We start from the raw sequence: 27,991 nt of genomic DNA on the forward strand, positions 1-27,991 counted from the left end.
TGAGTAATGATAGAATAAATATGACCTTTCTGAAATTTTACTATAAGCGGATATGAATTCGATAAACTTAAAATTGTGGTACAAAAAATGCTGTGTAGTTCAATCATTTGGTTGGATCTGGTTGTCAATTCCATTCTCAGTTGAAAGGTTCCATTTCTTATTGCTTTAATTTCAGGATGTTTCATGGGCAAGTATTTTTGAGAGTTGTAAAATTTTGTTGTTCTCTTTCAAGTACATTGATGATTGTTTATTGATGTAATATTACAATACCAGATCAATATAATTCAACAACAAAATAAAAGTTATTGCGTTCACTGCGTATCTCACCTGTCAAGCTGATTGCATGATTAGAAATAAATTAGGATGAATTTTTCTCAGCTAAAAAATACATTGTAGAATTGATTAATTTTCAGATATTATTATAACGTTAAAAAATATTCAATTCAGTAATTCATTGGGAGAATCCCGTTTTATTACTGATACGAGAAGTAACATTTGGTACAACAGGTTACATTTGTCAAGCAGCCTCTTTGTGGATCGCTGAAGGTAGCTTATTTATTCAATAAACGTTTTTTCTATTCTATTCTATAACAGGCATGGAACATAACTGCGATATTGTAGAATAACAAAGGGTAGCTTCACAAGATAGGCTTACACTGGGATGTTAGATGTTATTTAAGTTATATAAGAATTTTTAAAATAGTCGATACTTACATTTGACAGTTTGATAAAGAGCAACTGAATTTTCTCTACTTTTGGGGATGACAATCAATGGTGGTTCTTTTTCAATACTTCGCAGCGATTCCAGTCTGATTTTACGCATCTTTCTCTCGTGTTCAATCATCTCTTGTTTGATAACGTACAAGGGTTTGCCAAAAAGATTTGTTCCGTATAAATAATACTCCAATCCAAAGGTTTTGTTGAGAAAGAGAGAAAATAAGACTCGGCTTACCGGCTGTAAAAGTAGAAGAATAATTTTTAAATATCGGTCAAGCAGAATGAAATTTTAATCTAATACAGTAATAATCTTCTAAATAACAATTTTATAGGGAAATAATATTTAAAATCCTGCTAGCAAATCAAATCATACTACCATTTATCTACTAAAGAAAACATTAAATAATAGATTGAGACCACAGTGCAATGTGTCTTTTTTTCTGTTCAAAATTTTTGCCATACTCAATAGCTTAATTCTATTAATATTATTAATATATTATTGAATGAAAAAGACTAAGAAATTGTCTTTTTCGTTCAATATGAATAATTACCACAATATCAACTTCTCAACTACACAAAAAGTAATATATTATTATTATTAATAATAATACAAGGCGGCGCAGATGGATTAGGTGGTTTTAAAATACTTGTAAAACTGTCAGTTTTAAAGGTATTTGATTGAAATAACGTGTAGTTACAATGGAAGTATTAACAGAAAATTAGTCAAGTTAGTTTTTAAAAATTACATCCATCAAAAGCCCATCTTCTCGAGCCATTCTTGGAGTCGGTCTTTAACGTTCTGCATTGTCCTCTCAAGCGCATCAACATGAATTGATGTGAAGAAATTCTTTTCCCACAACTTGAAAACATTAATTATACGACATGGACAATAGTAGGATACATGGATAATACAACAAAAGTGTAGTTCCAATAAGACGGGGCAAATGCACATAACTTAAAGCTAGAATATCAATGTAAGCTGTACGCGCTCAGTTCCCTGGACGTTTGATTTCCCATAATGTAGATTTGCAATGGCCCCCTCGCTCATCAGACCTCACGATATGTGACTTTTTCTCAATGTGCTATTTAAAAGCAAGGGTCTACATGGACAAGCCCCAGAAGAAATTAACAACGAAATCATAAAAATTCCTGGTGATGTGCTTGAACGGGCAATGCAGAATGTTAAGGGCCGACTCCAAAAATGCGTCGCTCGAGAAGGAGGGCATTTGATGAATATAATTTTCAAAAACTAACTTGAATAATTTTCTGTTGATAAATTTCCATTGTACTTAACGTTTTGCAATATTCTGTGGCTTGGTGCAAGAACTACCTATGTCAAAATATCAACTTTCTCACAAATCAGCTTGAAATTCCACCTTGTATTTTCGAACTATAGCATTTCGATACGGAAATGCGAGTGCTAGAAGTGCAGAAGACGACATTGGTAGTTCTGGCACGGAGTATGAATGTCAATCTTAAAACATAATATGTTTTTTTTCATATTCATATTATGTCTTCATTGGTAGTTTTCCCACTCTGAGAGTGGAATAACTAAATCATGACATTGGTAGTGTAAATTTTAAAACTTTTTATTGCTTTGAGATAGGACATTGGCACTTCTGGAACTGAAAAAAATCGATATTAGTGATGTATTAGTGTATTAAACTCATTTTTGAAAAAAAAATTAACATTGGTAGTTTTTGCACCAAGCCACAGTTCAATTCAATACTTTTAAAATTTACAGTTTGACAAGTATTTTACAACCACCCGATCTATCTGCACTACCCCGTATTCAGCTCTCAAGTGCATTACACCACTATTAATTTCTATCTATTCAATTTTTAAAGCAATTAATGTAATTTCCTCCGGAATATTAATAAAAACTGCACACACAGGTTCATACCACTTTCATTTTCACCCCTATGTTTCAAGTTGAAAACTGAAATTGAGTACCTACATCAATCGTTAGTAATACTATTCGAATACCTACACCATTACTATATTAATATTCTAATACTACTATTTATTACTAATACTATTCGAGTGAATACTTACACCAGTAATTAACTCAACTCCATATGTTATACAAATCAGAAGACTCAGAATAATATACTCCGCTAGTATTTGATGTTTGTAATTCAAAATGGTTGGCAATATCCAGACATACATGTATACCCTGAAAGTAAATAATAACTAGATTAGTTTTCAGTATATTGTACTGTTCCACTAAGAGACACATTAGAAACTGAATTATTTCATAATAGATATTATGGAATAGTTTTACAGTATTGCTTATTGAATAAATTGTATGGTAATCAATACCATACCTGATACTAGAGGATACAAAGACGTTAGGAAAATATTTCAGGAGAAAAATAAGAGAGAGGTTTCTTCAAAACCCTGCGGATGAGCTTATACAGAGCAAAAGGCCGTTCATAGAGATATAACAAGGCCCAATTTCAGTTTATCACAGCCAATCCAGCACCAGCTGGTTAATAGCGACGCAGCGGTAATAAGGTAATATTAATTAAATTGATCGTTAAATTCAAATTATAATATTTTCCACTCTCATTACGAAATGAACTTACAGACAAACGTGAATGGTTTTGAAAATACAGAAGATTCCTATCTTATCTGAAGATGAGAATAAGAAGAAATAAATACTCACCAAACAATGGAGTAGACAACTAAGCAGAAGTACGATGAATACTTTATGAATACTGAGTTTGTAAATGAGCCGAAGTTGAATAAGAGTTTACTCAGTTCATATAGAAACCTTGGAGTTCCAACCATAGTTATTAATGTCACTGTAAAGTTGGAAGTACTGAAAAAAGAAATAGTTTATCAGAGATTGACAATGGTGTAATAACCGAAATCGGTCTTTCTATTTTTAATAAAATCTGTGATTTTTGACAATTTCTCAGCCTTTTTATTTAATATGAATAATTACCACAATATCAATTTCTCAACTACACAAAAATTAAAAAACCAAAAACCAGGTAAATTACTCATCATCGTGAAATATTATTAAAACAAAATATATCAAATATATGAGTTCTTTTGTCCATTTATATTATTGAATTAGGAATTAGCTTGTCATAGTTCGTTATTCGTGAAGAATTCTGAGTTAAAAACAATTTTTCATGAGAAAGAATCTAAAAAGTTCCTAAGACTGCAAGTAATATAATGTAAACTTTGCAAAAATGGTTGGATGTTAATGTCAAGAGTATCAAGTGACACCTGAAATATCTGACAACTCAATAATTCATTCATGTATTGGTTCCTGACAATTGTTTTGAGACAAAATTTGAAGATATTTTCAATAGATTTATTGTTATCAAGAGTAAACTACTTACCCTATAGCCAATAGAAAAGCACCAAACAAAATTTTCAAAACGATTTCAGGCCAATGAGGTTTGGGTTTACTGAATGCATCGAACGCTGAATGCAAATGGAATCCAGTGAGCAATGCAATGAACAAATTTGTGTCCAGAAATAAATTATTGTTCCACTCCAACTTTGAGCATTTTGAGTAGCTCTCCTTGTTTACCAGGCCGACCTTCAGGTGTTCTTCGAATGTTTTCCCCGGCTCTAAACTGAGGATGCCCAATGGAGTGGAAATGCAGTAAAAGCAGAAATTCCATGACGTGTCCACAAACCGATCACTTTCCACATCGGTTTTCTTTGTGAACCTTTTGAACAACGCCTGGAATTAAAAACGCCTGAATTAAAGAAAATATCATGATATGCATAATAAATATATTATACTAGACCAACATGTCTCACTCAAAATTCAATAAAAATCACGAGAAAGGCATTAAACTCCATACGGCCTAACTATAAGGGCTTCTTACGCGCTGAATTTATTTCGCGCGTCTTCAAAAAATGCATGGCCTTTTATAGGGAGCTTCTATTCCACCCCTATAGTTTACCCCATGAAAGACAATGCATCCGGCTAACGAGCTAAAAGAATTCAGCGCGTCTGAGAGGTCCGTATAGTTGGAACCTTGAATGTTAGATTAATAGAATTATGAATATCCAAATATACAATGACGTAATTAAGGCCAGGTTTTCCTGGATAGATCGTGTCAAGTAATTAAAACATGATTCAATACAAATGATCATAGCTTATTATCTAAATAACACAACATTTTCCAATATTATTTTATTCAAAGAATGATTATTTAAAATAAAATTACTACCTCGGAAGATAAAATTTCTCCCCTGACAGCCCATGTAGTGGTTTTCGTAGAGGGAGGTCAACTAACTGTTGATGCAGTAATCGAGTAGCTGAGAAAATCGGTTCAGTGTTTGAGGATGGTGATCCCTGGCACTAACATTGTGTAATTCGAGGAGAGCGTTTGATTGTGTTGACCATCACATATTGATTAAGAAGCTTCGCTATAAAGGAGTTATGGACTCTGTTCTGAACATCTTGGAGTCAAACGTAACTAAGAGGACACAGATGGAGCTGCTTCCTGTCCATTCCCTGAGAATTTTGGGTACCTCAGGGCTAAATTCTGGGGCGAATTCTGTTCATTGTGATGATCAACCACCTGGATGACAATGGTGAAACTGTCCTGTTTGACCACCAACTTGGACTTATCCTTGCCTGCCCCGAGAGGGTAGCAGGGGGTAAGAGTGAGGGGGTAAGCATATAAAAAGTCCTCACTCCTACCACACTCAACACTAAAACTGCTATAAAAATTGATGGAATGCATAAAATGATGAAATAATAGATTAAATTAAAGAGAATTGAATGCTCTACAACTTGTCTTTTAAATACTCCTATAGTCCAGCCAATGAAAAATTTTAGACGGAAAATTTTGGAACACAATTTTTGACCCCGTAGCTCTTCTTTTAAGGATAGCAAGGGAGTAATCATATTGAAAGTCCTCACTCCTACCCCCTGTGTAAAAAAATACATTCTTTTTATGCATTGTTGTTGAGAAATAAGCCCTGAAAGTGCAAAAAGTTGCAAAAGTTCAAAGTTTATACTTTTGAAGAATAACTGTCTTTTCAAAGAATTTATACTTTTGAAAGTTAGTATCTCAAAAACAAAAGGATATCACAAAACTCTACTGTACAAAACTTGTTGAAATTTATCTAGCTTCTTTTTTACTCAGTTAGCCATGTCGCTGAAATGCATGTTTCCCAGTTACATGCGTGTCAGCCAGAAATAAAAAAATGCAACTTTAAACTACCCTCATCCTTAAGCTCAAGGAGTAGGGATGAGGACTTTTGATATGTTCACCTTCTAACAAGTTCAAACAAAGCTGCGTAGTCAAATATTGTGTTCCAAACATTCCCTCCCAATTTCCCTGGCAATTGAGCTGTTGTTGTTGAACTGAAGATTTCACACTAACACCATAACGGCTGCAACATCGTTGAGAGATGCGTAAATAATGAGACCATAGAGGGAATTGAAGATAAATATGCTCTATGACCCATGATTAGCGCGGATTTTTTCAATGAATCGTTAAAGTTATAAGGCCAAAAAGATGAAAAAATCGGAGTCGGAAGGGTTTTTCAAAATTACCTAGAGAGCTCATACCTAGAAAACTATGAGAGATATGGAAAATGTTGGAAATGAAACTTGTAAGATAATTTGTGAGTTTAATATTATGATTGTGTTGGACAAAAATTTCCGAAAGGCGCATATTGTTGGAGATATATGCAAAAACAAATTATGGCAAACCACCCCCCCCCCACCTTAGCACAGGGGGTAGTAGTGAGGACTTTTGATATGTTTACCCTCTTACTACCCTTAAAAGAGCTACAGGGTCAAAAATTGTGTTCCAAAAATTTCCCTCTATAATCTTTCATTGACTTCGTTAGTAATACTATTCGAATACCTACACAATTACTTTATTAATATTCTAATACTACATTTATTACTAATACTATTCGAGTGAATACTTACACCAGTAATTAATTCAACTCCATATGTTATACAAATCAGAAGACTCAGAATAATATACTCCGCTAGAATTTGCTGTTTGTAATTCAAAATGGTTGGCAATATCCAGACATACATGTATACCCTGAAAGTGAATAATAACTAGATTAGATTTCAGTATATTGTACTGTTCCACTAAGAGTCAATTAGAAACCGAATTATTTTATAATATAACTAGCAAGAACCCGTGCTTCGCAAGGATTTATTTTAAAACTTGACAAAATGAAAACTTGACGTAATGAAATTTTGAAGAATTGAGAATAGGCCTATAACCATCCTTGGTTAATTGAGAATTTATAAGCAAAATTTCAAGTTAATTAGTCCAGTAGTTCAGACGTCAAACATAATTTTCCTATCCCGTACGTGTATAAGCCAACTCTTTATTTTATTATAGATATGGTTAACAACTACAAGAGATAGGAGTGTGGAACAGAATAGTTGTGAAACTATGATAGCGCCAGAAGTGTCTCAAACACAATAGTAGGTACTACTACATGAACTTTTTGAAAGTGATTTGAAAAAAAAAATAAAACAACAGAACTGAAGCTATCAACCTTATCATTCTACCTCCATTTAGAGAGGCTTTTGTTTGGGCCGAATGAAATCTTCTATCTTCTATATATATATATATATATATATATATATATATATATATATATATATAATGAATGTCTGTTTGTGTGTTTGTTCCCTATGACTTGAAAAATATTTTACATAACGGCATGAAACTTTGGGAATATGTTGTGTGAATATTGGGGGTGGTTTCTGACCACAAATTTTAATAGGGTGGCTAATAATGATTATTTATTAATCCATTTTTTACAGACCTATGTTTTCGAAATTGTCGGCCTAGCGGCTACCGAAGCACGGAAAGATGATCATGATTAAAGATCATATTGAGATATGATTTAGCATCTAAAGTTACCAGCTGTAATAAACAAGTCACCCTATGATAAATTGTGTAGGCTACTGGTATTACAACGGTAGTTTGGAGTTGAAGTGTAGTTGATTGGTACCAGCTGTAGATAATGGTTCCTTAGGAGACATACAAATAATAATTATTATCACTCCCCTATCATTGAGTAACCGGAAAATGTTAGGAAAAAATTATTCACCTGATGGAAGAGAGTTGTTCATATTGCATTCATTAATGGCAGAATAATATTCATTTTTTCTTAATTTAGCTTAGCTTATATTCATCCTAGAATGGAAGATGGAAAGAATATGTAATTCTGTGTGATTAATCGTACATCGCATATTTCCTGGACCATCTATTGACAATCAACAACTATGAAAACATTGAATTCATCTTTGAAACACTGATTTATCCTATCTATTTTTTTTTAATTCAACACTTTACTGTTAGATATTACTACCAATTGATTGAGAAAAATATGTTTTGGGAATAATGAATGCTGCTTGACTAAGCACATAGGAAGTCTGTATTCAGATGTAAATGAAAATATTGATTGTCAGATAAATTTCATGATTCACCAAATAAAGTTAAGTGTGACATGAGATACATTGACGTTTAGGCGGTACGAAGTTCGCCAGGTAAGCTAGTTGTAAATAAAGCTTTATTATTAATAGTAAACGCTGAAAAAAGACAGGCTCAATCACCAGGAATACTATAAATTCTACGAAGGACCAGTAAGCCAATAATTTTGAGTAGTTCAATCACTTCCATTATGGAAACTGGATACATTATGGACAATCAATACGTATGAAATTTATTAGCTACAAAATAAAAAACTTTGATTGAAGTGACCCAGACTATTACAATATGAATAACCATTTAGATCAAATATAAGAAACTACTCACATCTCTTATCAACACGTACTTTTGTTCACAAAATATTAACACAAAAATATAAGTTATATTGAATGAGCTCACGCTAATAGTACTCAAGTTTGTCTTTTTCTGGCGTGCTAAATATGAATGTAGGTTTATGTTTGACATCTTGTTGTCTATTAAGAAATTTTTCAATGTTTTTTTTTGTTTGCAATAAAATTTAAATTTGGAAAAAGAATATCAACAAACTCCTAAAAATTCCTGGTGATGTGCTTGAACGGGCAATGCAGAATGTTAAGGGCCGACTCCAAAATGGGTCGCTCGAGAAGGAGGGCATTTGATGAATATAATTTTCAAAACTAACTTGAATAATTTTCTGTTGATAAATTTCCATTGTACTTAACGTTTTGCAATATTCTGTGGCTTGGTGCAAGAACTACCTATGTCAAAATATCAACTTTCTCACAAATCAGCTTGAAATTCCACCTTGTATTTTCGAACTATAGCATTTCGATACGGAAATGCGAGTGCTAGAAGTGCACAAGTCGACATTGGTAGTTATCTTAAAACATAATATGTCTTTTTTCATGTTCATATTATGTCTTCATTGGTAGTTTTCCCACTCTGAAAGTGGAATAACTAAATCATGACATTGGTAGTATGAATTTTAAAACTTTTTATTGCTTTGAGATAGGACATTGGCACTTCTGGAACTGAAAATAATCGATATTAGTGATGTATTAGTGTATTAAACACATTTTTGAAAAAAAAAATTAACATTGATAGTTTTTGCACCAAGCCACAGTTCAATTCAATACTTTTAAAATTTACAGTTTGACAAGAAGTATTTTACAACCACCCAATCCATCTGCACTACCCCGTATTCAGCTCTCAAGTGCATTACACCACTATTAATTTCTATCTATTCAATTTTTAAAGAAATTAATGTATTTTTTCCAAAATATTAATAAAAACTGCACACACAGGTTCAGGCCACTTTCATTTTCATCCCTATGTTTCAAGTTGAGAACTGAAATTGAGTACCTACATCAATCGTTAGTAATACTATTCGAATACCTACACCATTACTATATTAAAATTCTAATACTACTATTTATTACTAATACTATTCGAGTGAATACTTACACCAGTAATTAACTCAACTCCATATGTTATACAAATCAGAAGACTCAGAATAATATACTCCGCTAGTATTTGATGTTTGTAATTCAAAATGGTTGGCAATATCCAGACATACATGTATACCCTAAAAGTAAATAGTAACTAGATTAGATTTCAGTATATTGTACTGTTCCACTAAGAGTCAATTAGAAACCGAATTATTTTATAATATAATTATATTATGGAATAGTTTTACAGTATTGCTTATTTAGTCAATAGTATGGTAATCCATGGATACATGCAGCTAGAGGATACGAAGACGTTAGAAAAAGATTTCAGGAGAAAAATGAGAGGAAGGCTTCATCCAAACTCTGTGAATGAGCTTATACAGAACAAAAGGCCGTTCATAGAGTTAGAACAAGGCCCAATTTCAGTTTATCACAGCCAATCCAGGACCAACTGGTTAATGGCGACGCAGCGGTAATAAGGTAAATTGATCGTTAGATTCAAAATTATAATATTTTCCACTCATTACGAAATGAACTTACAGACAAACGTGAATGATTTTGAAAATACAGAAGATTCCTATCTTATCTGAAGATGAGAATAAGGGGAAATAAAATACTCACCAAACAATGGAGTAGACAACTAAGCAGAAGTACGATGAATACTTTATGAATACTGAGTTTGTAAATGAGCCAAAGTTGAATAAGAGTTTACTCAGCTCATATAAGAATCTTGGGGTTCCAACCATAGTTATTAATGTCACTGTAAAGTTGGAAGTACTGAAAAAAGGAACAGTTTATCAGAGATTGACAATGGTGTAATAACCGAAATCGGTCTTTCTATTTTTAATAAAATCTGTGATTTTTGACAATTTCTCAGCATTTTTATTTAATATGAATAATTACCACAATATCAATTTCTCAACTACACAAAAATTAAAAAACCAAAAACCAGGTAAATTACTCATCATCGTGAAATATTATTAAAACAAAATATATCAAATATATGAGTTCTTTTGTCCATTTATATTATTGAATTAGGAATTAGCTTGTCATAGTTCGTTATTCCTGAAGAATTCTGAGTTGAAAACAAATTTTTCATGAGAAAGAATCTAAAAATTTCTTAAGACTGCAAGTAGGTCTAATAATTATAATGTAAACTTTGCGAAAATGGTTGGATGTTAATGTCAAGAGTATCAAGTGACACCTGAAATTTCTGACAACTCTTAAATCGAATATTACTACAATAATTCATTCATGTATTGTATTGTTTCCTGACAATTGTTTTGAGACAAAATTTGAAGACTTTTTTAATAGATTTATTGTTATCAAGAGTGAACTACTCACCCTATAGCCAAAAGAAAAGCACCAAACAAAATTTTCAAAACGATTTCAGGCCAATGAGGTTTGGGGTTTCTGAATGCATCGAACGCTGAATGCAAATGGAATCCAGTGAGCAATGCAATGAATAAATTTGTGTCCAAGAATAAATTATTGTTCCACTCCAACTTTGAGCATTTTGAGTAGCTCTCCTTGTTTACCAGGCCGACCTTCAGGTGTTCTTCGAATGTTTTCCCCGGCTCCAAACTGAGGATGCCCAATGGAGTGGAAATGCAGTAAAAGCAGAAATTCCATGACGTGTCCACAAACCGGTCACTTTCCACATTGGTTCTCTTTGTGAACCTTTTGAACAACGCCTGGAATTAAAAACGCCTGAATTAAAGAAAATATCATGCTATGCACAATAAATAGTATATTTCGCACCTAGAGCAGAAAATGAGATTTTTCCAGCTCGAAATGTTATACAAATCAGAAGACTCAGAATAATATACTCCGCTAGTATTTGATGTTTGTAATTCAAAATGGTTGGCAATATCCAGACATACATGTATACCCTGAAAGTAAATAATAACTAGATTAGTTTTCAGTATATTGTACTGTTCCACTAAGAGACACATTAGAAACTGAATTATTTCATAATAGATATTATGGAATAGTTTTACAGTATTGCTTATTGAATAAATTGTATGGTAATCAACACCATACCTGATACTAGAGGATACAAAGACGTTAGGAAAATATTTCAGGAGAAAAATAAGAGAGAGGTTTCTTCAAAACCCTGCGGATGAGCTTATACAGAGCAAAAGGCCGTTCATAGAGATATAACAAGGCCCAATTTCAGTTTATCACAACCAATACAGCACCAGCTGGTTAATAGCGACGCAGCGGTAATAAGGTAATATTAATTAAATTGATCGTTAAATTCAAAATTATAATATTTTCCACTCTCATTACGAAATGAACTTACAGACAAACGTGAATGGTTTTGAAAATACAGAAGATTCCTATCTTATCTGAAGATGAGAATAAGAAGAAATAAAATACTCACCAAACAATGGAGTAGACAACTAAGCAGAAGTACGATGAATACTTTATGAATACTGAGTTTGTAAATGAGCCGAAGTTGAATAAGAGTTTACTCAGTTCATATAGAAACCTTGGAGTTCCAACCATAGTTATTAATGTCACTGTAAAGTTGGAAGTACTGAAAAAAGAAATAGTTTATCAGAGATTGACAATGGTGTAATAACCGAAATCGGTCTTTCTATTTTTAATAAAATCTGTGATTTTTGACAATTTCTCAGCCTTTTTATTTAATATGAATAATTACCACAATATCAATTTCTCAACTACACAAAAATTAAAAACCAAAAACCAGGTAAATTACTCATCATCGTGAAATATTATTAAAACAAAATATATCAAATATATGAGTTCTTTTGTCCATTTATATTATTGAATTAGGAATTAGCTTGTCATAGTTCGTTATTCGTGAAGAATTCTGAGTTAAAAACTAATTTTACATGAGAAAGAATCTAAAAAGTTCCTAAGACTGCAAGTAATATATTGTAAACTGTGCAAAAATGGTTGGATGTTAATGTCAAGAGTATCAAATGACACCTGAAATATCTGACAACTCAATAATTCATTCATGTATTGGTTCCTGACAATTGTTTTGAGACAAAATTTGAAGACTTTTTTAATAGATTTATTGTTATCAAGAGTAAACTACTTACCCTATAGCCAATAGAAAAGCACCAAACAAAATTTTCAAAACGATTTCAGGCCAATGAGGTTTGGGTTTACTGAATGCATCGAACGCTGAATGCAAATGGAATCCAGTGAGCAATGCAATGAACAAATTTGTGTCCAGAAATAAATTATTGTTCCACTCCAACTTTGAGCATTTTGAGTAGCTCTCCTTGTTTACCAGGCCGACCTTCAGGTGTTCTTCGAATGTTTTCCCCGGCTCTAAACTGAGGATGCCCAATGGAGTGGAAATGCAGTAAAAGCAGAAATTCCATGACGTGTCCACAAACCGATCACTTTCCACATCGGTTTTCTTTGTGAACCTTTTGAACAACGCCTGGAATTAAAAACGCCTGAATTAAAGAAAATATCATGATATGCATAATAAAATATATTATACTAGACCAACATGTCTCACTCAAAATTCAATAAAAATCACGAGAAAGGCATTAAACTCCATACGGCCTAACTATAAGGGCTTCTTACGCGCTGAATTTATTTCGCGCGTCTTCAAAAAATGCATGGCCTTTTATAGGGAGCTTCTATTCCACCCCTATAGTTTACCCCATGAAAGACAATGCATCCGGCTAACGAGCTAAAAGAATTCAGCGCGTCTGAGAGGTCCGTATAGTTGGAACCTTGAATGTTAGATTAATAGAATTATGAATATCCAAATATACAATGACGTAATTAAGGCCAGGTTTTCCTGGATAGATCGTGTCAAGTAATTAAAACATGATTCAATACAAATGATCATAGCTTATTATCTAAATAACACAACATTTTCCAATATTATTTTATTCAAAGAATGATTATTTAAAATAAAATTACTACCTCGGAAGATAAAAATTTCTCCCCTGACAGCCCATGTAGTGGTTTTCGTAGAGGGAGGTCAACTAACTGTTGATGCAGTAAATCGAGTAGCTGAGAAAATCGGTTCAGTGTTTGAGGATGGTGATCCCTGGCACTAACATTGTGTAATTCGAGGAGAGCGTTTGATTGTGTTGACCATCACATATTGATTAAGAAGCTTCGCTATAAAGGAGTTATGGACTCTGTTCTGAACATCTTGGAGTCAAACGTAACTAAGAGGACACTGGTGGAGCTGCTTCCTGTCCATTCCCTGAGAATTTTGGGTACCTCAGGGCTAAATTCTGTTCATTGTGATGATCAACCACCTGGATGACAATGGTGAAACTGTCCTGTTTGCTCATAATACATCTTCTTCGATGGCCCTACAACCCAAATCGAGCCCTGGCCCCCTCAAACCATCTTGATCCCTTGCCTCCGCCCTACAATTTCTCACATAAAGTATATCTCTTTTGCTCATGATACATTGTTCTGTAATCTGGCATTGCCCTTCAGCATGTGTTGGAGAGGTTGGCAGAGCATCTACAGTCTTCAACCTCAAGTTTTCTGGTAAATCTACACAGGCCTACTGTATGACATATATGTTTTATGTTCTATGTATTGATTTTATTTTTGACGATACACTATTTGATACAATTTACTTTTTGTACAACAATGTGTAAATAAAGAATTTGATTTGATTGAGTGAATTGTTCCAGCTAAATGAGAGCAAGACACAAAACACTGTCTTCAGTTTGTTTCGAAGTCTGCCTCATGAACCTGTGAAGCTGCTGGGCTTTTTGCTGGATTCAAAGTTAAGCTGGAACAACCACATGCAGCAAGTGACCAAGAGACAGTCCCGAATTTGTTTCCTTTTGATCAAGCTGAGAGGACATGTGATGGAGGCATATTCAAATTCATTTTATTGAGCCAAAAACATACAGGCCAAGTCAGAACATAAAAAATAAAATAACAGAATGACAATGTATAATTGAAAATTTGAGCATATAACTATGGTAAGAACACACCCAACAACAACACAAAATTCAATTGTCATCACTAAAAAATTCATCCAAATTATAATAACTCTTATTCACTAAGTATGAATATAGTTTACTATTAAAATTCATTGATGGGGTATATAAACATTTTGGTAGATTTTTAAATAGTCTCAAACCTATTACACTAGGACTTTTGTCAGAGAATCTTAATCTGTGGTGATTAATTAATGGGTCCCCATTGCCACGAGTAGAATAACCATGGACATCACAATTCTTTTTTAATGAATATCTGGTCATGGTGTATCATAACTTTTCCACTGGCATATCTCCTGCGGACTACTTAAGACAGCCCATTCTGCCAAGGTTTTAGACAGAATGAAGCTGCAAAAATGATTTTTAAAATGGACTAGTAATGTACACTTTGCCATCTCTCTTATACTCTTATATGTAAGGGAATTATATCTTAATTCATAAGAAAAGAAGGAGAGCACTTATATCAAAATCAAGGGAGGGAGAAACCTGAATGAACATTATTGTCGTTAGATGAGAGTACTGTAAAGAATTGTTTTCTGGACCAAAATGGCTCAAGTTTATCAGAAAGTTTTACCTGGTTAAATTATCAATTTTGTTTGCTTATGATACTTCCAACAAATGTTATTGTTATTTGTTTTAAAATACGCAAAAGGAACAATCAAGGAAAGCCTAATGTTCATTGATCGCAATATTGAATAATGATTAAACTTACCGGTTACAGTACAGTAACATGACTATTTAGAGACTAAGACGGAATTAAAGTATAAGTAAGCATACCTTTACAACCACAAAATAGAAAGTGCGAAATAATGTCCATACTAGAAAAAATAATATATTCCAGACAAGAAAATATCTGTCTTTCTTCAAATAGAAATGCACAAGTTCCACAAATTCAAATTGAAAGGTGTCAAAAATGTCGTCCCGCATTTATATTGATCTTGATATTGATAAACAGATAAGACTCAGATATTGACAATTTGACTTTGAGTTGAAACAATAATTATTTTTCAATATAATGCAAAATATTTTACAAACAGGCAGAAATTTAAAAGTGACTGACACTTTAGTTTGGTTAAGTTTGTGTTTGTTTTTATTGCACTGCAGCCACCACTGCCCTACTAACATTGTTTCTTTCTTATCTTATTGTGATGATAAATAAATGGAGAAATCCTATAAATAAAATTAAGAATTTTTCCACTAATATTCGAATAAAATTTTTATTGATAAATTGATGATTCTTTCAAAAATGCAATTTAAGATGATGTTGGTAACATTGCTATCATATTGGGCAATGAAACAGCTGATTATTTTTTCTGATTTTGCAGATTCTGCTGCACTGCGCGTTTTGATCTGTTCAAGCAATTCTTCATTTTCATCTAATTTCCTTAGAAACAGAACAAAGATGATTTTTAATCGTTTGGCTAATATTTCGAGGAGATTCACAACTTCTGCTGTCAGGAGAAGCCACAGTGATGGAGGTGTTATCGGCGAGGTATGACTTTTTTTACCAATAAAATTCAACCTTCACGTAGGGTAGACCTAGATTCTGCATTGATACACAATATAAAAGAATGAGGAATGAATAAAACTTAATCGAAAAATCAGCAATTACTTAATTTTGACAATTACATTCAGTGTAAATCCTATTTATTGCAATAGCTTGCACAAGATATCAACAATGAATGATGTACGTTGCACTGATTTGTGTGGTAATGGGCTGAAATAGCTGCTCAGTATCTACTTATTAACTTAAATTTTAAAGATGAAACTGTAAAAGCTCATCACATCACTTTACAAAGTGGTTGAACAAAGTGCTTGAATAAATTTTTTTACTATTGAATTAAGTGATTGACAAAATCTCTTAGATAATGTAAAGCTAGGTTATGCAACATTAATATTTGGCTGTTAGGTTAGTTAATTTTTATTGTAGTTTTACATCTTGGATTCCATTCACAAACTCTATTGATTGACTAGGAGGGCTGATTTTTTAAAAAAACATTATTACTTATTGCAATTAAGAATAAAGGTTATGTCAAGGTGAAAAAAATTCAAACGCCAAGAACAAATGTATTGATTTTTGACCACCCTGGATCATAGTATGCACATTACGTGAATCTGATACAACGCCTGTTTACTTTTGTATAGGGTTAGCAATTAATGTTAGAAGATTAAAGCATTTGCTCTCTTAACATTTACCATTTCTCTTGTATTAAAAGCATATTTATTGGTACCTAATTCAACATATAATTCTATTTCGATAATAATTTTTGTTTCAGATAGATCCCCTACAGCTATAAGTATGTTGAGGCTTCTTCAACCAATGAAACAGAACTTTTCTCGAAAACCAAGCAATAGGATAACTGTCCCGTTCGCGGTTCTATAAAACATTTTTCTCTATGTAAGCCTTAATTACTATATTACATAAGAAGCTTCATTTAGACATTGTTGATTTGAAAAAATATAATTAATATGTAATAGAATCCAATATGTCCTAATCATTTCAAATATCCTTTCAACAATCAGTCACGACGAAAAGGATATCCGCTGTGAGTATCTTGTATATTCCTCTGTAATGAAAAATCATTGTAGTTTTATGAAGAGTTTGGCTGTTTTTGCCGACACTACTTAGTATTGTCATAGAGAAATATCCCATGGTATAGGGAGTTTATGTCGCAATTTCACTGTCATCTCAAGCCGATAGTCCACGTGGTTCTCTCCCGTAAAGCTGTGTGACGCTGGTAGTCTCTCATATTGTGCCGTTCATACACTCTCACCCGGCCAAAACAGTAAAAATCGACTTGAGTTAACAGTAAAAGTTGCGACATAAACGCCCTATACCCTGGGATATTTATCTGCAGGCATTTGGAATTGTTCTATGATTGATTATTCATGTTTCTCTATGGTATTGTCCTCTAATTCTCACTACAACTGATTCTTAGCCAATCATAGAACAATTCCGAATGCCGGCAGATAATCACCGTAAGGTGTAATAACGACAGTTGCGTTAAAATGTAACAATAAACTGCCCTACCTACCTCATGCACGAGAAGGAGGTAACAAAGTCCATTTCTCAAGGATGGGGAGGACCCCCTGTTAGTTTCCCGGGAAAGAGACTCATGCCAGTTGATAGAGCTGATAAATAATAACTATACAGGGTAGGAATTTAAAAAAAGTTGAAATTTATCATGTGAACTTCTATAAGTGAGATTCACTTCATACTGTCATTAATACTGATAGATAACACCAATGCTTCCCATTCAACCAATACTGACAGATAAAGTGAATCCTACTTGAATGAACTAATTAGCGCCACCTATCAACTTGAGTAGTTACATTGCCCATTGCCCACTTGGAGCTCGAACAAGTCAAGGTCTATAAAAAAACTCTACTTTAATGCTTCTTATCAATATTCATTCGTTGTATAAAACACTATAATCCTAATATAATTATGACATTGAAGGAAAAACTAGGCTGAGCCTGTACTATTTCTCTCCAAAAATTTAGATAAAAAGTTAATGTAATCCAAAGGTTAAGGTTCTGTAATCACACACTGCTTCGTCACTTGATTTACGGTCCTATAATTTATTAATTATAAATATAAATATGAAACATATATGAACATATATGAAACATATATTAAGGTCTTAATATCTTGGAACAACTTGAGGGTTTGCAACATATCTTCGAACCTATTCCAATTCTAACGGTCAAAACAGTGAGGCGGAGAAAGTTACTGAGAGTGTTTAAAAGTAATACGTCTAAATGTCTCCGCTGCACTCAACCTTCGCCGCACCACTATGTTTTGACACAGTTCAATAAATGCATTACTTCTCAACACTCTGCTACCCGCTACCTTCGCCGCTCCATTATGTTTTGACCTTGAAACTGGACCTACATTGGAACCGACTTATTTTGACCGTCTCGTATCCGACCGACTACCTATCAATTTTATAGAAAAACGGATGGAAGAAGTCTGTTCCAATGTTGGTTCAGCCTTGATTTGATGTGTTATTACTCTTAAAAGGTTTGTATGGTGTACATCTAAATGTGCGTACAAATTAACGCGCCGCGAACACGAGCAATTCACTTTTCATCAGCTGATTATATCTGTATTTGTACAGAAGCGGTAAGATACAGATATAAAAAGCTTAGCATCAGCTGATTAAACGTGAATTGCTCGTGTTCGTGGCGCGTGAATCTGTACGCACCTTAAATGAATCGAATGAATATGAAATTAGCGAAATAACAACTAATAAGCATAAACCATTTATTTTCACAGTTTTCGATACATGTCTTTCCTTTTGATCTATACACATTCAATATCAACACTTTTTTCGACAATAATTGATTAATCTTTCTTACTTTTCTAACTGTATTGATCTAAATATATCACATACAATAGTTCATTATAATTTACAACTAATATTTATCTGTAACTAATTCTCTTACACGGATACAATAATTGATGCTCGTTTACAACATCTTAAGAATATCAAGTCTATCACATTTAGGATGAAAAATACCGGCCTGCCGTGCTTCTAGAAATGCAACGCCTCAACACCAAAATGACAGTTGAAAGCTATTACAACAATTTTGTTTGCATTTTGAGAAATGTTTGCGCGTGGAGCAACAATACTATTTAGAAAAAGTGAGAAACAATGCAGTAAGTACCTCGTTTCATGAAAATAGGACGATTGGCTCAATCAACTTTCAATTTCAATTCCCTTACTTCTTTAATGTAAGAGTCTAGATTTCAGACATTTTCAAGTCTTCAACTCAGTCTCCATAATATTACAAGTATGAGCCCATTTTGATTTGATGATCCTGCAATATCTTATCAATCATGAAATAAGTCCATTATCATACATAAAACTGATGAACTTTTCACCACTCAAACTCGTTATATTCAAATAACAGTAGGCCTATATAAAAAGAAAAATTGAGAAATGCATAGATCACTTTCTTTATTTGAATTTTTTAAAACTTAAAAAAATTGGTCATTCAGATATTGAGTATAGCCTGTATCAGTTGATATGACAATACTGTACTCAATGTTGAAATTATTGATTATATTCAAATACGTAATAGATAAATACTGCGATGAACATCACAGTGTATTGCCGTATGTCCACATCATAAAATCGTGTAAAATCTTTCAACAGACATATATAGCACAACATTCCACATAAATCTAGGATATTTGAAATTACAAGATACTTTATTTTATACCTATTCTTATCAGTTGGTGTTGGTAGGACTCATTAGTCTTGAGATTACTCTAAATATAATAAACTCTATATAAAATATTTTCTTCATATATTCCCCATCATAGTTCGATCATATTTAATTTACATTTTCATTTTTATATGACTATCACATGACTTAATTCACATTGCTGGGAAGGAAACACATCTCTATAAACAACATCTTCTAACAATAGATAGAACCTAGTTTAAAATCTGTACAATTCGATGATGTTACAATTATTTGTTTCGTGGCAACTCCCAAAACTTTTTACGTTAATGATTTAGCTTGAAAACGATTATATTCTATTAGAGATTCATTCTCCAAACTGCAATGATTTACAAGTTTTGAGTTGCTAGCTTTGTTAAATCTTTAATTGTTTTCTTCACAATTTCAAATTACCATCTTTTCACGATAAATTGGGTAGTCTGATGGAAATAGCGCAATAAGATAGTAATGGTTATTTATACTGTAGTTGAGAAATAGCCATTTTAAATTCGATTCTGACTTGATTCAAATTGGAAAATACCATATCTAGAGTGACACAACTACATAGTTGCATTTTTATAAGATATATAAATGAATTATGGAAAATATCCAATGCTATTCATTCTAGTTTTCACAATTAGAAACAGGTTTACTGTTCACTTAATTATGTACTCGTACGCCTCGTAAAAAGCATGGAAGAACGTAAAGAAATTACGGAAGCAAAAACTTTCTAATTGAAAAATTATTTGAAGCACCCTTCTTTTAAGATTTTATTAGGCTAATATTGGAAAACAGTACCTTATTCGTTAACTAAAAATAACATGAAAATTGGAGATCAATCACATATTGTGTAGCAAAATAAATTACCTACATAGTAAACAAGAAGATAGGATTATGATTGCCAATGAGATCACCAAAAATAACTTACTATAGCACAATGTGTGTTGGTTGTGACCCAAACAACGAGAGTTGTGCTACATTCATACTTATATAATTAATTTGATTTATAACTTGTAAAAAATGTGTTGAACTTATAAAATAATATTACAAGTCATTCAATCATAACGCAGAGATAAATAAATACCAGATCGTGTCACCTACTCTTATCAACCAATCAATCAGTCAAAATACGTTGCTCCATGATTTAAACTAACTATCAAAAAGGTAGTAAAAATTATCAAAATAGAACTCCTGAAACTAATACAGCGTGTCGAAGTAATGAGTTCGATATTGATCGATAATCAAATTCGATCATTCAAAGTTAGGATAAATTGAAATATATAACTAACGGAGATATAGGAATTTAAATTATATATAACAATTTTTCAATATGGAAAGATGCATTATAAAAAATGTTTGATGTTTTTGAACGGGTAGTATTGTAGTCTAGTGGCCCGCCGCTGATAGGCAAAGCTATAGGACAAGGACTGTATAGCTCTTTCGAGATAGCAACACCAATGTAAACACTGCCATTATTCATTTATTTATTGTACGAAATACTACAATCATAATATAATTATGACATTGAAGGGAAAACTAGGCTGAGCCTGTACTATTTCTCTCCAAAAATTTTGATAAAAAGTTGATGTTGACTAAGGGTTGAGGTTATGATAACACACATTGCTATTCTTCACTTGATTTTTGGTCCAGGAATAATAAATTATTTGCAGATTTTGAATTTTGAATTATAACTAGGACCTCACTGTAGCTAAGTTCTCCATCAACACATTTTTCACAAGTAAACTGAATAGATATAGGCTGTACAATAATTGAATAAATAATAATTAATAACAGTTGGTAGCTAGAGAAACGCCGAATGCCTAGAGCTATGCTCCAGGGCAGCCAACACGTCATGTTTTTGCCGCACGTAGAGGCGTCCCTTTTTCCAGGGGTTCTGCAGCTGCAGCGGTTTGAAGTCGTCGCGAAGACAGCGCTCCCTGGCGCCGATCACGGCAACTAGACAGAAGTTGGACAGCTGATCGGCGGCGTAAATTGGTCCGTCTTTGCCCTTCAGCACGACCGCCATGTTGAGTTGCTTGACCACGAGGTCAACGACCTCTCTGGCCGATGTTCTTGGGCTGACGTGCAGCTTCAGACTGGTACCGGCTGCTAGGCCCGTCTCGTATGCTGCGTACACCTGGATAAAACAACAACCAAATTGATAAATAACCTTTTTGTTTAGTTGAGAAGTTGATATTGTGGTAGTTATTCATATTAAATAAAAATACTAAGAAATTGTCAAAAACCACAGATTTATTGATACTTAGAAAGACCGGTTTCGGTTGTTACACCATTGTCAATCTCTGATAAGAAACTCAAAAGTTTAGTAAATAAAAATACTAAGAAATTGTCAAAAACCACAGATTTATTGATACTTAGACCGATTTCGGTTGTTACACCATTGTACCAATCTCTGATAAACTCAGAAGTTTATAGAACTCAGAAGTTTATCAGAGATTGACAATGGTGTAAAAACCGAAACCGGTCTTTCTAAGTTTCAATAAATCTGTGGTTTTTGACAATTTCTTAGTATTTTTATTTAATAATAAATAACCTACTCACTGTTCAAAAACACATAGGTCAGCTCTACATAGGGTGCAAACATAGTGGAGCGGCGAAGGTAGATTCAAGCTTGTAGCTTGAGAGTGTTGAATGTAATCCATGTAATTAAATGGTGGCGTATACTGGAGCATCATGTGTGCCACCGTTAAAATACATGCATTACATTCAACACTCTCAAGCTTGAAGCTACCTTCGCCGCTCTACTATGCTTGCACCCTTTGTCTATTAGGGTTGCATCCTATGTCTGCGACGCCATTCCACTTTAAATTATGGAGCAGGGGGCGGACTCCTATATAAGGCAGACCTTCCGACCAAAGGAGTATCTTCATGAAATTTTGAAAATTGCAAAGGGGAGATGCGATTTTAATTTATTTAAACTTGTGGTTCTTTCGAATGTAAACTTTCCAATTTGTTGTTGTATTTTCTAATTTGATAATGGAATTGTAGATTCATATTTTGGAATAAATTATACTATATACTTGTATATTTTTATTTTGTATTCAATTTTAAGATATAGTTTGAGTGTTCAAGATCATAGTTAATGATAAACTTGAATTCCTTAAACTATGAGGTGGCTCCATCCCATACCCAGTCGTTAAATGCTCCCACTCTATTTAGTGTGTACCTTAAAATACCCTAAGCACCTTAAATAAAAGCAAGGTACTTACAAGGAAAAATAAAACTTGGTACACATTAAGGACAGTTGATGTACGGTACATGGAAAGTTTGATGAGTTCAAGTAATCCAATAAACCAACTGCGATAATCGACAAAATGATATTTATTTATTTAAACGATCGTTTTGTGATCACTTAGAGAAAGTGAATGGCTAAAGCACTCTGTCCTAAACCTACAAGAACTATGGAACATTTACTAAAGAACCTTGAGAAAAAGCAAGATTCATCTACGAGGTAAAGTAAGTTTGATCTACGGGTTAAGTTTTAGTAATTAGCCTAATTAAAGTCAAGGGATGGATACTCTATTCTGGAACTATTAATGGAGCGAATCATTCACCCAATCATGCAGTCTACATTCTAAACAAATATTGGAAGTGACTATTTTAGCTAATAGCTATAAACTATACTAGAAGATTTCGTGCAGTGGAAAGTAGATGAACTTTTGAAATGGAATAGCCCAGTCTGAACATACATTGTTTCAATTAATTATGAGGAATCAAGGCAATCTAAAAGCAAGTATACATAGAATTTTTATTCTCAACATAGAACATAGAGAGGTTTGGAAGCTACTTGAAAATCAGCTAAAAATAAATGAATTTGATTTTGTTAATTAAGTTAATTATTTTAGCATAAGCAATCTAAACATTGATAAAGTTTTCAGAGAATTTCGAGTAAGAAGAAATTATGAAGGAGAAATATACATAATAAAAAAAACTAATGGAGGAAATTATTAAACGAAGCTTTAATAGAAGCTTACTTTACAGTTTAAAATTTTGTTTTTAAAGTTGAATTGGAAAAACATTGAAAACAATTTTGCCTTTCAGAAGCATGCCTTCAAACTATTCTTCACAAGCTTTTTTCACTTATTACTTACAACAAATATTAGAATTATCCTTCAGGTGACTGTATGAAAATAAATACCTGTTAGTACCGTATAAATCTAAAATTTCTTGAGCACTTCATTAAAATATTCTATTTTATATTATTTATTAGCTCAAGCGTACCAAACTTGAATGTGAATCATAAATTAGCGTATTAGTATTTCTCTCAGCGTTTTAGGAATATACAAATTAGATATCAACTGGAGAAACAATTTTATAATAATCATAGGTCTATTGAGAACCAAGTGAATGTTGATTTCTATTACTTTAATATAATTTTCATGTCTGAAACTTCTCCAACTAAATTTACAACACCCAATAGGCATAGACGTGAATTACTGGAAGCTTTATAGATGATTGAACAATAAAATAGAGGATTAATGTCAGCAAAATATTGAATAGAAATACTCAATATCACCTTTACTCTTACGGTACACAAAAAGGCAGAAAATATCACTTTTGCTATTAAAAAGAACGACTAGCAGTCAGAATATTATTATTGGCTCAGGCGTACCTAACTTGAATGTGGATAATAAATTCATAATATCTCTGACCAATTCCAATTCGTTCTTTTTTATAGCAAAAAGTTATATCATAATAAGCAGTTCGTGATGGAAAACAACAGTGCAAAAAATATAATTGTATATTTAAATACATAGGAATGTAATTTTCCTCAAAAATGTAAAGATAGATAGATAGATAATGAATAGAATGATAAAAGTTTTGTTATCATTCAAGTTCATTGTTTAGGAAACTATAAAACTTCTAGAAGGAAAAATATGGGAGATTCTCTTAGATGCGGATGAAGTAACTGACATATCTAATACTATTATATTATCAATTCTATGGGTGAATCACAAAAATGTCTAAGAAAAAAGATCTATTTCTGTTGAGTAACAATTGTAATTCCTGGATTTTGAAAAATAAGGTGATACTAATCACTATTGAAGACAATAACGTCTTCTCAATTTTCGGATTCAACTCCTTCAATATCGATTAATTATTAAACATAAAGTTCCCCAACAAGGAAGTTTGAAGTGAACCCCACCATAATTTTTTTAAACCACTATAATGGAGGAGTTCAATGGAAGAAGGGCCCACGTGCAAAAACCATGAGAAAAACACTGTCAAAGTCGAACCTATTCACGCTCAAACGCTTGACACTGCATTCTTAAAATCGTCGTCGCATCGTTCAGAAAAAAACATAGAGGTATGAACATTTGTAGACATATAGATAAAAAGGCGGCGAATCCATTAAGCACTTTGACGGAAAAAGGGCCTAAAGTGGCCTTTCTCCATCAAACTCCTCCTGTGAGAAGCGACAAGCATCCAATGCAATTCGCCTTATTTTCTATACCGTACACATTTGAGTCGCTTCTCCCAAGCCGACAATAACACAAGTGTGTAAAGGAAGTGACATTGGGTGATATGGCGAAGCAGAGAATCCGAAAGGTTCTCTCTGCCAGTAAGAGCCATACGAATAAATAATAATAGTGGCTGCCTTTATCTTAACCTTGATGAGTTGAGCCTTTAGTTTAGTTTTTAGTCCAACTTTCCAACTTAGCCCAAATTGACTTTCCTACTTAGCCCAACTATTGACTTGGTATCATATGCTAACACTACGTTTAACGCTAAACCACGTTTACTTGTAGATATGGTTGCATTTATCATAATGTGTTTCATACGGAGTTTAAACGAACAGCTGACATTTCTCCGTTTAAACCGAGTATCTGCATATTGGCTTTAATAACTTGGTCCAACCTTGAGACCAACTCACCTGCAGTATGCCTGGGGCGGGAGCGGGGACGGTGGCTCCATCCTCCTCAGCTTCTCCTTCACTTTTGCTTGTCTGATTGGCTAAAGCCGACTCTTCAGATGAAGACTGCAGGCTATTGCCACTTCCATACCTGCAACACAAAATTATTGATAACTATGTAATGGGCTTCTACTAATAAGAATTATGGGTGGCAAAAGTTGAATTATATACTCTTTAAACGTACCCTAACTTGTACTATTTTGTACTATCTTCACCAACCAATGTAAAATATGATCTCTGATTTACGGTTTATCACGTTAGTTTAGATCAGATGAGTTGGCACAATTTTTATTCATTGCATATTTTATATTGATGACAAATTGATGTGCTCCTTACTTATTTCAAGAGATTGCAATCTATTCTGTGAGCCTTGGTCTATGAGTATGAGAAAGAGAAATTATGAGTAGTAGGTCTATGGCATTCATTGACATGAAACAGTGAAAGAGATCACATCCAAAAGTATGAATTAGTAGTGAAGATCATCATATTCAAGTATCATCAAACATCTATTACTTAAATACATCGTATCTAATCATCTACAGCAAAGATCATCATTGAATCGCGGTTACCATCATATATCTCGTAGATTACTTCTTGACAAATATTTTTCTATCGACTAAAATTGAAACATTAAACAGAAATCCAATTTAATAAATGAAATTTCTCATTCATTTACATCTAAATGTCTTATTCTGTTTTGATTCGGCTTTGTCTGATGACAGATGAATGGGATTGTTTACTATTTTATGACAGTTGAATGTGATCATTCACGGTTCAATCACAGTTGAATATGAATCCTTGACTGTTTGAAGACGACAGTTGATTGTGATCTTCTACTATTTTATGACAATTGAAAGATTAACTATGTTTCTTTACTGTTTTATGATACTTGAATGTGATCTCCACTATTCAACAATATGCGATCTCTTTAACTGGTTCATGTCAGTGAATGTCATACTACTCAGAATTTTGTTTTTCATGCTAATAGACCAAGGCTCACAGAATAGATTGCCATCTCGTTAAGTAAGAAGCACATCAATTGACATCAATATAAAATATGCAATGAATAAAAATTGTGTCAACTCATCTGAAATGAACTGAAGTCTATGGAAAATTGCTGCTAGTATAATTCTCAAACCATGATTGTATTTAACTTTTGTATTATTCAAAGGCAGAATAAAGTTCATTTTATTTTCAAATGATAAACTGTAAGCCAGTGATCATATTTTACATTGGTTGGTGAAGATAGTACAAGTTCTCACCCCCATTCAATACATGATAAAATAATAGATTCAACTGAAATACAATAATATTATAGGTTCCGCACCAGGAGATGGTCCTTGGCTTTTGGCTGCCATTTGAAACAATGAAAACCAGGGACCATCTTGTGGTGCGGATCCTATAGTGGAGCTGCACTAGGAGATGGTCCTTGGCTGCAATTTGAAACAATGAGACCCAGAGGCCATCTCGTAGTGCGGATGCTATAGTGGAGCTGCACTAGGAGATGGTCCTTGGCTGCCATTTGAAACAACGAAAACCAGGGGCCATCTCGTGGTGCGGATCATATAGTAAAGCTGCACTAGGAGATGGTCCTTGGCTACCATTAGAAGCAACGGAAACCAGGGACCATTTCGTGGTGCGGATCCTTTAGTGGAGTAATTGCTCGAGTAATCGTGGAGTAAAATTACCCAGTTGGCCTGGAAGGCAGGAGAGGGGATGTGGTAGCGGAGACGGTGGCTCTGGTTCTTGGCGTGATCCGTGTGTGCATATGCAGGGTGTCTTCACTTCGAGAAGGGGGCAGTCTTATGGTCTCTGAAAAAACAATATATATTCATAAATATTATTGTAGTTACTAGTTAATACCAACAAATAATTGGATTGAGTTTTTGTTGTAAAACAGAGAACAACTAAATAATTATTTGTATTAATATAAATGATCCAACATTGGTAATGTTGCAGCGATCCTCGCTCCACAAATAATTTCGAGTTTAATGACCTAAACTCAATGATGGGGTATTTTCTACTAACTGGATACTAATAAACTAAAATTAAATTTGTGGAAAATAACAAACTGAATAGGTTAGCTCACGGTAGTAAGAAGAATATCTTCTTCAATATACCGTGGGTTAGCTGGTCAAAACTGTAAGGCCCAGTTGCACAAAAGGCTGTTGATTTTCAACCGTGATTAAATGCCGAGAAACCAATCAAACAAGAGCCAATCAGAAAAACACTATTTTCAAAAAACCTCTGATTGGT

General features: G+C 33.3%; 2 protein-coding genes across 2 annotated transcripts in view; both read right to left on the reverse strand.

Moving 5' to 3' along the window:
- LOC111045080 overlaps positions 1-15,662 on the reverse strand; it is a 16,997-nt gene extending 1,335 nt beyond the window's left edge. The window contains exons 1-5 of the mRNA XM_022330390.2: positions 15,346-15,662; positions 10,943-11,292; positions 3,386-3,541; positions 2,773-2,893; positions 715-955 (exon numbers count right to left, since the gene is read on the reverse strand). Coding sequence (XP_022186082.2) covers positions 715-955; positions 2,773-2,893; positions 3,386-3,541; positions 10,943-11,292; positions 15,346-15,495 — 1,018 coding nt within the window. The 5' untranslated portion in view covers positions 15,496-15,662. The remainder of the gene's footprint in view (positions 1-714; positions 956-2,772; positions 2,894-3,385; positions 3,542-10,942; positions 11,293-15,345) is intronic.
- Positions 15,663-18,821: 3,159 nt separating this feature from the next.
- Positions 18,822-27,991, reverse strand: part of LOC111044949 — a 45,643-nt gene continuing 36,473 nt past the window's right edge. The window contains exons 18-20 of the mRNA XM_039434753.1: positions 27,424-27,547; positions 25,697-25,826; positions 18,822-21,937 (exon numbers count right to left, since the gene is read on the reverse strand). Coding sequence (XP_039290687.1) covers positions 21,602-21,937; positions 25,697-25,826; positions 27,424-27,547 — 590 coding nt within the window. The 3' untranslated portion in view covers positions 18,822-21,601. The remainder of the gene's footprint in view (positions 21,938-25,696; positions 25,827-27,423; positions 27,548-27,991) is intronic.

This window comes from Nilaparvata lugens, chromosome 8 (genome assembly GCF_014356525.2).
Source record: "Nilaparvata lugens isolate BPH chromosome 8, ASM1435652v1, whole genome shotgun sequence".
NCBI classification, from domain to species: Eukaryota; Metazoa; Arthropoda; class Insecta; order Hemiptera; family Delphacidae; genus Nilaparvata; species Nilaparvata lugens.